This window comes from Thermobia domestica, chromosome 8 (genome assembly GCF_964235325.1).
Source record: "Thermobia domestica chromosome 8, izTheDome1.hap1.1, whole genome shotgun sequence".
Lineage (NCBI taxonomy): Eukaryota > Metazoa > Arthropoda > Insecta > Zygentoma > Lepismatidae > Thermobia > Thermobia domestica.
Window position 1 is genome coordinate 107052473 of NC_137461.1, and position 12894 is coordinate 107065366.

The 12894-nt window shown below is 36.5% G+C and overlaps 1 protein-coding gene across 2 annotated transcripts in view; it reads left to right on the forward strand.

Moving 5' to 3' along the window:
* Positions 1–2410: 2410 nt before the first annotated feature.
* LOC145693125 (prostaglandin reductase 1-like) overlaps positions 2411–12894 on the forward strand; it is a 61540-nt gene continuing 51056 nt past the window's right edge. The window contains exons 1-2 of one of the 2 annotated variants that reach the window (XM_081768849.1): positions 2411–2636; positions 8577–8689. In XM_081768849.1, the coding sequence (XP_081624975.1) occupies positions 8584–8689 (106 nt within the window). In that variant the 5' untranslated portion in view covers positions 2411–2636; positions 8577–8583. Of the gene's footprint in view, positions 2637–2715; positions 2811–8576; positions 8690–12894 lie in introns of those variants that run through there. The other variant, XM_081768848.1, reaches the window with a different exon arrangement.

Consider the following 12894-nt stretch of genomic DNA (forward strand, 5'->3'; position numbering starts at 1 on the left):
TGTATATGTATCCGTATGAGAGGGAGCGGGCTTACCCAAAATTAAAATCCTGAAGCCGCCCCTGAATGTATGTACAAACTTTATGCTGCCCTGATTTTGCTCTTAATTCCATCTAGAAGTTATCAGAATACTTCTGTGTCACGAGAGGTCCACGAAAGTGTGATATGACAACATGTAAACCATATTTATTATTGAAGTATATTGTATGATGCCTTGCGTATCTTTAAATTCATAAATCATCTTCGTTGTGGTCGTACAATCACTTTACCACTTTATAGTTTTTATACTGTGAATCACATAACACTAAAGCAGTGTTCGAGACCTAAGAGTTATATGAACTATTGTTATCCACGAAACTCTACAAAATTCTCGTCTCGTTATGAGACGAAAATTGTATGTTTCTTGTCTCATCTCGTCTCGAATTCGAAAACGTACATATCATCCCGAACTCTCGTGGGCACACAAATTACCAATTATAATTGATATTTTTTATTCTGCTAGAAGAATTTATTTATTTATTTATTTATTTACTAGCCGAAATACACGTTCTTCGCACGGGGTGGGTAAGGTTTATGCAATATATCATATTTAAATGTAAAGAAATGTGTGAAGAAAATAAATAAAGAATAACAATACCTCCAGCGTTGTCGCTTTCAATACAAGTGAAGTAAATAAAATACGAAATTTTGTCGATCCAGATAAGGAATAGCAACGTCTTTGACGTTGCCCCTGTCAGTTCCAGGACCAGATATGATGTCCCTTTTTGCCTAAATTTGAGGTCACATGTCATCGAAACTGTTAGCGATCCCACATACCATAAATTAGGCACTAATATCGGTAATTTTAAACAAGTTATTTTCTACTCTTCCCAATCTCCCATGACGATGGGGGCTAAAACTGGACTTGAATAGTCTCGGAAGTGTCACTATTTATTATATTATCATTACTATTCACCTCAGAGACTCCGAAAACTATGAATTTGACACTAATATCGGTAATTTTCTGTCTTATTTTTCATGCTCCCCTAGATCCCCATGACAAGGAGAGTAAACTTATACTTAAAGGATATCTGGAGTGTTATTATTCATCTCTTAGTTCCCGAAAACTACGAGTTAGACACTAATATAGGTCGCTTGGGATATGTAATTTTTCACCCCCCCCCTAACCCCAATGATGGTGTGGGCTAAAGTTGGAATTGAACAGGATTGAGAGTGTCACTATTCATCAGCGACCCGAAAACTACAAGTTTGGCACTAATATAGGTCGTTTGGAGCATTTTTCACATCCCTCTCCTTAACTCCTCGTGATGATGTGGGCTAAAGTTAGAATTGAATTGCGTCACGAGTATTAGTATTCATCTCAGCGATCCCGAACACTATGGATTTGACACTAATATCTGGCGTGCCGGGTGTTTATAACCTTTTGGGCATTCATTTTGACTCCCTGTAGTTTCTCCCTGTCTGTGAAGAAATTTGAAAAAGGATTCTCGTATGCGATTAGATCTGGTGAAGGCTTATCTGTGTGCAATATTTGGCGGCTCTTGGTCTACGAAAAGCTTATGACAGAGAGACAGACAGATACGTTACTTTATTATTACAGTGGGATCCCGCTAATCCAAACTAATTGGGACCGAACTATGTTCGGATTACGTGATTGTTCGGATTAGCCGAAATAACAGTAAAATCGCTGTTTGAAGCGGGTGAACGGGTCTATTGAGTTGTAATACATAGCGTATAGTATTTCAAAACACGTTTGGAAACACGCTTCGCCTTGGTCTGGGGCTTCGATCAAGGTATCCGTGACCAAAATTTGGTAACTCTCGGTCAACTTGTCTGATCCCCAGGCCGCAGAAAGATAGACAGACAAACACACAAACAAACTCTATTTTATATTAGATATTATTATTATTATTATTAGTAATAATAATAATAATAATAATAATAATAATAATAATAATAATAATAATAATAATAATATCAAACAAGTGTGTCGCGATGTTCTGTACGTTCAATGAAGTGTGTCTTCAGTGAAAAAAGGTTGAGGACCACTGGTGTAGACTGAAGAAAATCGTATTCCCTTTCATAAACTGTTGCAGTCCACATATAAATATAATTATTTCTTAAATACAGCTATTTATTACTTGCATCTCGTTCAATATATTGATTTATTTTCTTGCTCTCCTCCCCCCTCATTCATTTAGTAAATAATCTATTTTCATTTATGTCCTATATAACAAAACTAAAAGAAAAGTGGGGAAAATGCACTTATGTTAACAATATTTATGTATATGCTGCACTGTAATATGTGTCTGACTAGTTGGCTACACTAATTATTTATCGCGCAGAAAGCGGAAGTTTCAATGATAGTCACGACGACTTTTGTAGTACGGCATAGTGTTCTTTTCAAGTCATGCTGGCTAAGAATTGCCAACTCATTCTGACATTTTTCTTCTTAATTTTTTTTTTTGCACTTCATCTTCTAGTTTTATTATCTTCATCATCAATATAATATAATCGTCAGTAGAATGAAACGCCTGTCAGTCAGTACCTTTTGAGCCAGACCATTCAGTTACCACCTGCCTAGTATAGTGTTGTTGTAAAGTTCTGTTAAGCATAACTGGAATACACATCTTACAGGTACGGTGATTCTTGATTTTTGGTTTTCATTTTATATGTATTTATCTACAGCGGAAAAAATCATGCTATCTAACAGGATACGAGATGTCCTTGGCAGTTGCAGCTCTTCTTCAAAATGAAGATAGTAGAAGCTTTGTTCAAGTTCAGAAGGATAACCACGTTTAATTTAAGATTGTAAGTCAGAATGTTAAACTCTTTTCCTTTTATTGCTTCTAATTAGTTTTTAAAGCTAGATTTGCAGTAATATTCTGTTTTAATTAAACGAAACTGCTTTCGTTATCGGCATGCTTTCATTCCTGTATTTTCATGCTTACAAATCCGCTGTTCTTTATCAGTTGTCGTTTTATGAACTGTTATGAGAGCTGCGGTGGTCTGTGGAAGAGTGCCTAGCTGTGCTGCGTGCGGTCTTTGGCTCGAAGGCAGCTCGCGTCAAATAGGCTTTGTGGTGGACACACACCGTTTCCTCCCACTTTCTTCATTCCACCATTGCGTTCATTATCATAATAACCATCTCCCTTAGACTCGAGATAATCATGGGAGCATAATCATGAGGCGTTAAACTAAAACAGATGAATTGCTATACAAATAAATTAGACTACGTTATATCCTCAACACCAGCACATCAGAAACGAACGCAGAGAATTTTAAATGCTAGAACATCTAAAGTAGATTATTTACTCTAGTACATATTTACATGGATATTCTCCACTTCTCTGTTTTTACTAGAATTGATGCTAGGTAAACAAGAATAAATCACAAAGTCAGGAAAAACTTTACTAAATTACCAACACACAAAAATCTTGAAATGTTTATTATCATTAATTAAAATAATAACGCACGAATAAGTGAAAGTTAAAAATATATATTAAGACATGTTTTGTTAATTTTGAATAAAGAAAAATTGCATTAGATACTTTCAGTATAATAACTCCGTTTATAGTTAAATATTTTCTCTATACTCACAATCAGCCCCAATTCTCCTAATTTTAGTAACTTAAGGACAATGAAGAACATAAAAAAGTTAGAAAGTGAGCTAGATAGTAAGTGCAAAACCTATGATATGAACTAATACATAATTGTTTCCAAGATTTTATGAAAAAATAGTGTATAAATTTAAGTGCCCAACAATTATGACGTCATGAACTTATATCATATTACAAACACAATCAGAGCTAGCAAGAAGCAGTTTTTTTTTTTTTTAAATATAGATTTAGCACCCAAAGAATATCTCACCTGCGTCAACCCTATATTCAAACCAGAAACTAGCGATAATCGGTTTTCTGGAATCTATTCAGTGTCGCAAGGAAAGATACGACCTATTACCCTACTAAAACCAAAATTTGTAAAAAAATAAAAAAATAAAAAAAACTAGTCTATATATTAAAATGTTAAGTTTATGTGTTGTGACTAATTACGTTTATATCTTCGTGACCAAACTTTCAATAACGAAATCCGAGAAACCACAAAATAAAGAAAATTACCACTTTCAAAATTTTGTGTAGATTTGCCAGTTCTTATTCAAATTTTTAAAAAAGTGCCCTTATTATTCAGCGTTTTAGTGGTCTTTTGAATCCGTACGAGAGATTTGCAAAATTTGTAGTCTTGTGTATATCCTTCAACAATATGTAGCGTTTATGATTTGAAAGTACTTTTGTTTGCTCGTAGAACAGGATAAAATGCCATCTATGCTCCGAACATTTAAGATGCAAAAAATCAGAGGAATTTTTCTTGTTTTTCAAGTATCCTTGTAATCAAAAGTGATTTGACATTGCGCATTGCCATATAATACAAGCTATGTGGTGCCTACAGAGTATGTGACTACGATTTTCTTGTTCAAAGTGCAGTTGCATAGGAATCTGTGATAGATATTTTTTTTTATGTTAACTCCACAATTAAGAAGAAAGTCTATCGAGAATTAAGTGAGGTTCAGATTTGCAGCCTTAGTGCACTATCATCTCTGAAGAGATTCGGGTTCTTAGTTCCCGTGACTACGATTTTCTTGTTCAAAGTGCAGTTGCATAGGAATCTGTGATAGATATTTTTTTTATGTTAACTCCAGAATTAAGAAGAAAGTCTATCGAGAATTAAGTGAGATTCAGATTTGCAGCCTTAGTGCAATATCATATCTGAAGAGATTCGGGTTCTTAGTTCCCTGATTTCTTGTCTGATTCGTTTAGCCAAGCACCATGTCACGTATCGGTGACTGTATATTTTTTTTTAAAAAAATGCCTCAGCAGTGTATTTTTCGAAATATTCATCTTCAAGGATGACGTAGAGAAAAAAGAATGAAAGACATATAACGTCTGTAAGATTTATTTGGTTCACTACTCGTAAACAATTATACTCGATTTACAAGACCGATAAAAGAGGGAAAAGATCTAAAAATCGTAACTTTTAAAAAACATCCTAGAAGAGCGCAAATATAATTAAAATTGTCAATACAGTAGTGTAACCACTTCTCTATCTTTTTCGTATACTTAATAATTATTTGAGAATTCTAATATCTCTGTCTAGAATTGTGAGATGAAAGAAAACATGGATACATTTCTCTTCAAGATTTTTTTTTTTTTTTAAATTATATATCCTGAACAGGATTTAAAGCGACAAACGTTTGATTGTAAATCTAACATTCTACCGCTAACGTAAGCTAAATAGAACCGCTCTGCAATAACGCAAGAATTAAAGTACTGGAACTTGTAATGCTAGGTTGTTATATTTAAAATATTTACAATGACAAGATATACAAACAGCTGTCAGTCGACAGTTAACTTATTTCTCTAGTCAACATAAAAACTTTATCACAGATTCCTATGCAATCTGCACTCCAAATGAGTAAATCATGGTAATATACTCTGCAGGCACCTTGTGTGGCAAGACACGATGTGAAGGCACTTTTGCTTACGAGGATACAAAAATGAATATAGAATTGATATTTTAAGGAAATAACTGCTGTAGCTGTCCTTCACTTGTGTCTGTGAAGGCTCATATACAGATACTTTTCTATAGTAAGGAAGTGGGAAGGAGATTCATGTTCATATTAGAACGATGTATTATGTAGACAGCACAGGTCCAGTTAGTATGTTATTATTTCAATTTAAGCACTAACGGGAAGGTAAACACAACCCAAGTTTCATTAAAATCGGATAATTTATTTTTAAGAAAGTTGCTGAGGAACAGACAGATAGATTTTAAAAATACATATTGGTTGAAATGGTAGAAGTTTGCATACGCTAGCTTCAATTAATTTTTGGAAAGATGTGAAATTTCTTTGTTTAGTCAGATTCTTGAAAGTCGTGATTCTATTTTCAATGCACAATCTTTCTTGTACTGTTCTGCAGCGTTTCTTCTAGACCCGTTTTTTTGGGGGGTACTGCCCCCCGGAGTTCTGAGAGTGCCCCCCGGACGGGTGATTCAGGAGGGACGTCACATAATTTGTGAGGTTATTCTACATGTGAAAATAAACCGAAAAAGTCCTATGAACATGTATCCGATTCTCGATCGTTACGGAACTGGAGCGGATTGAAGACTTCACACATCCATGAATGATAATGAAGACAGTGTAAATATTGCTTACCGAAATGTTGTGTAGATGCTGTGGTGGACAGATGACTGATCTATCTTACAAGAGGTGTTCAGAAAGTCCCCATCCATCTCAATGCACTTGTCAACGCGTTGGAGGGTGTGTTGTATTGCACATCGATCATCATCTCGGCGGGCTTTAATACGGCCAATAGCGTCAGTGATGCGAGCGACAGGTTCTTCACATGTATCCACCTTCGTAGCGTGCACATCCCTCTTTAACCAGCCCCATAAACAGAAGTGTAATGGGGGTTAGATCTGGTAACCTGGGAGGCCAGTTAATAGGTCCGCCACAGCCAATCCACCGTTGAGGAAATGTATTATTCAGATACTGGGATACTTGTCTGGTACAATGAATCGGTGTTCCATCATGTTACAGGTACATTTGCCGTCGTTGCTGTAATGTCACATCTTTCAAAATTGCAGGTAGGTCTTCTATCAGGAAATGTGCGTATGTTGCGGCTGTCATGCGATTTAGCAGGACCACAGGCCCTATCACCAGGTCATCAATCATACCACACCAGACGTTCTCTGAGAACCTAACTTGAAGTCTTGTTTACCTAGTGTCATGTGGGTTCTCCATCTCCCATGTATGAGAATTGTGGGTGTTCACGATACCATTGCGTGTAAATGTAGCCTCATATGTAAATAAAGTGTATTACACGACGTCTCTGTATACAGTCAAGAGTCAACCATACCCAACTCGTATTAGTGGAATATCAAGCTAACGGCTAATGCACCGTGTATTGGTGATGCGACTCTATTGTACCATTGCTGCAATAATGTCTCCCCTTTCCTCAACTGACTGGACGGCATCACGTTCTGATATTACGTGTAAACTGGGTAGTGTTCTGGATTCATGTAATGTTTAAAAAACCCTGGGAAATACACTGGCACAGAGGGTTCGTCAATCAGAGAAATATCTCTGGTATTCTGTCACAGCCCTAAACAAACATGTCTGCGTATTCTGCACGGGTGGACGTATGTGGCATGTTGGTATTCATGGACACAATGGACTTGCTCAATTAAACAACACTTAAGCACAACATGTACACGGCCTCACGACTGCTCACTGATCTAATCTACGATTGCATACTGGGTACCCTTGCAGCTATTGCCTCGGTGTGACGTCACAGTGTTGCCATCTGTTGGAGATCTTCCACACCTCTTGTAGGATGGATCAGTCATCTGTCCCACCATTATTCTATCCACCACAGCGCCTACACAGCATTTCAGTAAGTCATATTCACACTTGTCTTCATCATTTATGGATGTGTATAGACTTCAACCCGCTTCAGTTCCGTAACGATTGAAAATCGCTCACATGTTTATAGGACTTTTTCGGTTTATTTTTACATATAGAATCACCTCACAAAATATGTGACATTCCTTCTGAATCACCCTATATATATATATATATATATATATATATATATATATATATATATATATATATATATATATATATATATATATAAAATGGCACACATGTAAGGCTACAAGCAGGACTGTAACTTGGAGGGGGCAACTTCCCCCCAGAGATGATCACCATTCGAGGGGGCCCATTTTAAGACAAAATTTTCTTACTCTATATATGATACGAACATAAAATTATAAATGAAGCATCAAACAGGTTCACTACATTTCATAAACAAACGGCACACAAAAGGTAAATAAAACAAAAATGAGTCACGGGCCCACTTCAGTAAAAAATGTCTACTATTAGGGACCCTAGAAATAATATTTATTCGTATGGCTTTCAGATTTGTCAATATTGTCTTCTTAATTAATTTATGTATTGAATGGGCTCAGGGGCATAACTAACGGCCCCGCAGACCTTGCCGTGCAGGAGGGCCCACAGGCTCCGGGGCCCATAAAGAGTAAGAGAAAGATGGAAAGAGGGGGCCCAAGAATTAGAAAAACTTCTTCTAGGGGGGCCAAATACGCGTATATTTTACAACCGAGAGTGGATTACTTTCTAGCGCGGCTTAATCGGCTTAAATCTGGCCCTTGACAAGGGCGCCAATCCTGGGAGGCCGGGGGCCCGATCCTCCTAAAGCTCATGTGGGCCCCCATGTATTTTTATGAATATGAATTTTTGTATGTATTTTTATTGTTATATGTATTGTTGTATGTATTTTTATGAATCCCCCCTCCCCAAAGTTACAGAGAAATCGGCGCCGTTGACCCTTGACCTGGTGTTTCTTATTAACCTCGAGTTATCTTAGTTCATTGTGTAGAATGAAATTTTCAACAACTACTAAAAATTTATAACAGAGATAGTCCATTATCATTATAATTTAAGATTGATTGTTGTCTCACTTTTCTTTTTTTGTCCATTGTTTCGTTTCACCTTGGAAGCAACAACATGGTCAATTCAAGACGATTCATATTGAAACACAAATTTGACGGAGAGCCTAAATTGAGTGATTTTGAGCTTGTGAAGGAAGAATTGCCTACACTGAAAGAAGGAGGTAAGATTGCATGTTTTTATTTACATAATGCAATGAAAAAATATTATATAAGCTTTATGGATTTCTTTAAACCAGGGGCGGGAGGCGAAGCTACAACACATGCAAGTACTATTCTTAAATATAGGAAGTTTGAACTGTTATCGTGTTGCCACTGCCCTAGCTCTGGAGTGGGTTGAAAAATAGTACCAAATTAAAACAAAAAGGGCTGAACTCATTATTTTATACCAGTGTAATGAATGACTCTATGAATGAAACTAAAGGAGGTAAAGTTTTAGAACACTCTCCCGCTCTTCCAAGAGTCCAAATCAAGAAAGTGCTCTTTTCAAAAATTACTTTTTAAAAACATCCAAATAGGTGGACCCCGAATAACCGTGGAAGTAGATGAAACTTTTCTCGCAAGTAGGAAGTATAACAGAGGGCACAAATTAAAAGGGAAAACAGTCATCATCTTCGGTATGTATTGCAAGGAAACCAAACGCGCTTTTATTTCAAGGTGGGCAATAAATCAAAACGATATTATGGATGAAAAATATATAAAACGAGAAACAAATCAATCATCTCCGTGTGTAAACAGTACGTTATAATAAAATATTAAAATATAAATTATGGAACTTATTCTCGCTTTTCACGACCGAAGGAGGATAATAGACTGCAAGAAGAATGTAAGGTAAGTAAACTGACATTTGTAAAAAAAAAAAAAAAAAAAAAAAAAAAAAAAAAAAAAAAAGTAAAAACCGGTCCAGAATCTAGGCCCTTTTATGAAAGACATCACAGCACATTATTAATAACTTTAAGTATTATAACACCAACTATGTGTTAAATGATACTGAATTGGTAGAATTGTGCCAACTTGTTCACAAAAGGAGCTGAAAATGCCAGCGTGGTACCAACGGGCCGATGAATGACAAAAAGGGCTGAATTTGGTACAATTGTACCAAGTGTGGCAACACTGACTATTATATATGCCGCTCAGTATTGAGTTGTTCTGCTTAGCAATAACATATTTTTCGTAATTTCACTTTTAAACTTTGTAAGGCAGTCAGAATAAATATATATTTTACCTATCTATTTTATATATAAATATCTATTATAAATTTAGCGACATTGAATGATGACTTCTTCAGTAATTGAATATATCGTTGTAATCTGAAAATAAGGTGTTCAGATAACGTTATTCAGCTTCTCAATGCTAGTAAAATGACATCGGAGGGTTAATTTTCTTTATAGCCTCCGCTCTGTTGATTACTATCACACCAGAACGCGGAGTAATGACGTATAATTTGTTTTGCCCATCAAGTGCGTGATCACTAACTCACTTTTAGTGCAGAAAGTAATAATAACATGGTGTAAAATTCAAAAAGCATCAACTTGCATACAGAAAGTTAAATATATCTTCAATATTCAATTTTAGTCAACATAATCTCATTTTGTAATTACTAAGTGAAGTTCTCTGAATAGTTGACTAATTGCAGTGAGATCATTGACTTTGGTCATTCCAACTGTTCCAACACCATGAAGAGCATTATGCATTCTTGAATTAAGAGCTTCCCTTGAATAACTCGATTGGTCATTGTTTTCAATATCGTATGAACTGATACTGCTCTCTCGGGCCCAGCGTTATGTGGGGTCAAACAAATATAAGACTGCACCAATTTTGAAAATACAGAGTGCAGTCTGGACACCTTTAAACAGTCGTATAATTTTGCCATGGAGTTACTGAAATTCAAAGAAACATGAAGTTTTTCAGCAGTAAATAAACTTACAATATCGTCTGTCAAAGAACAAACTGCAATTTTTCCAAATAAATTTTCAACTTGAGAGTGTGCTGCTTGAACCACTTCATTCACGCTTCTTGCCAAAATAAGTGCATTTATTGAATTCAGAATGCCTTGTTGCTCATCATGAAATCTTTTAGAAACAATTTCTTTACAACTCAATACCATTTCTGTCCTTATTGCGGACCAACACCTTTTAGTGGGGACAAGAGAGTTGACAGCACCTCTTTGGGGAAGAGGTTCCAAGCCAGAATGAGATGAGTCATCTTCTTCATCACTTGTAGCATTATCGTTATTGAGCAAACCTTTTTCAAATCACGTGTAAATTTCCAATACATATATTCCTGTCGTGCATTTCTTCATGCCCCCCCGAAAGTACACTTTTATGGGTAATTGTACATACTCTTTTGAAAAAAAAAAAAGTGAAAATTTTCTCATACACGAAGTCGATTTGCCCGCAGTATGACTTCACTAGGCGACACTTTTTTCGCCTTTATACCTTATTTTATGCACTGAGTTACATATTAACGCTCAATTTGTTATGAAAATGAAGATAGTACGGTAACATGAGAATTAATAAAGCGATGGCTTCATATTAGAATTTAGAAGGCCAATTTAGAGGAGATACTTGGAGCCAGAATTATCCTCCTCAAAACTTTTAAGTTTACAGAACATAACATGTTATTCGGAGTGACTTTCAAGTCTAATAAGTAGTTCATTTGTTTTTTTTCTTTTTTTTTTTTAAAATACGAATTCATCCAAACCAAACAATTCTGAGTACAGTCTTTCTGTTTCAGTCTCTAAAGTTGTATTTTCCCCAAATACAAACAGGAAGAAATATGAGTCTAATCATCAAAAGGCAAACAAATAGAATAAAAGTGAAACACATAATTATTTGTTCCGAGTTTTAAAAATTTCGAATATTCATCATCTCTGACATAACATTTAACATAATGAAATAACATTTTGGGAACAGAAAACCAACCAAAGAAAAGCAACCAACAAACAAAAATATTGTAATATTTGGCCCAAACAGATCAAACAAAAATGCACTTTTTGTTTTCTTGAAAAAAAAAAAAAAAAATCAGGTTTATACAGTTTACCTGGACTTATTAAAAGTAGCAAATAAACACACACACACACACACACACACACACACACACACACACACATATATATATATATATATATATATATATATATATATATATATATATATATATATATATATATATATATATATACCGGGTGATTCAATGAAAACGTACCAGGCCTATATCGCTGCTAATACTGCAAATAGAGCCTTCAAAAAAAAAAAAATTGCATTACCAAATCGTATGTGTAGAATGCAATAAAAATAGTAGCGAAACCAGTGGCGTCTCGTGAATACTTCCAACGGGGGGCAACTTCAAAATTTGCAATGGAAATGGTATAACTGTTGGAATCGTTCGAAAGGACATTAAATGTCGTGCAACAGAGGCGTACATAAGGGCTCCGCAGACCCCGCATTGCGGAGGGCCCCCAAATCGTGAAGTTGGACGTAGAGAAGGGGCCCCATTCCACGCTGTCTGCGGGGAGGCCCCCACCAAACCTTTAGTTACGCCACTGTCATGCAACTTCGCCAAGTGAACTTTATGGTGGACAAACACCGTGTGCGTGGATTTTCCCGGGGTTCTCCCGTTTCCTCCCACTTTCTTCATTCCACCATTTCATTCATTTCTCATCTTCACCGTCTCCTTTAGCCTAACCGGCATAATCGTGGGACGTAAAACTCGAAGATTTCATTTCATTTTTTTTGTCATGCAACTTTTAGAGGACAAACTTTGTCATATTCTTTCCCATTTAGCCGCTAGAGGCGTTGTTGCAGACTTGTATCTGACTACCCGTAGTAGGCCTTTATCTCAGCTAATAATGCACATAGAGCCGTCAAACAAACAATTGAACTACCAAATCATGTGTGTAGACGTCAATAAAAATAGTAGCGACACCAGTGGCGTATCGTAAATATCTACAACGGGGGTCATCTGCAAAATTTGACATGGAAACAGGGATTGGTTGTGCCTCCATTGAAACAAGCGCACAATGGGAGAAACGTCGAGAGGAAACACCCTCGCACCATCTGACTTTCACCTAGTAATGCGACCGTGTTGCTGGGGGCGCGGTGGCTCAGTGGTAGAGCGTTCACCTCCGGTTCTTGGGGTCCCTGATTCGATCCCAGCTCGCGCCGTGTGAACTTTGTGGTGGACAAACACTGTGCTCGTGGGTTTTCTCGGGGTTCTCCCGTTTCCTCCCACTTTCTTCATTCCACCATTTCACTCATCTCTCATCATCACCGTCTCCTTTAGCCTAACCGGCATAACTGCGACCGTGTTGCTACCAATGAGGAAAAAATATGCCAAGGTGTTTCCTCTATGGAGGCACAACCAAGGT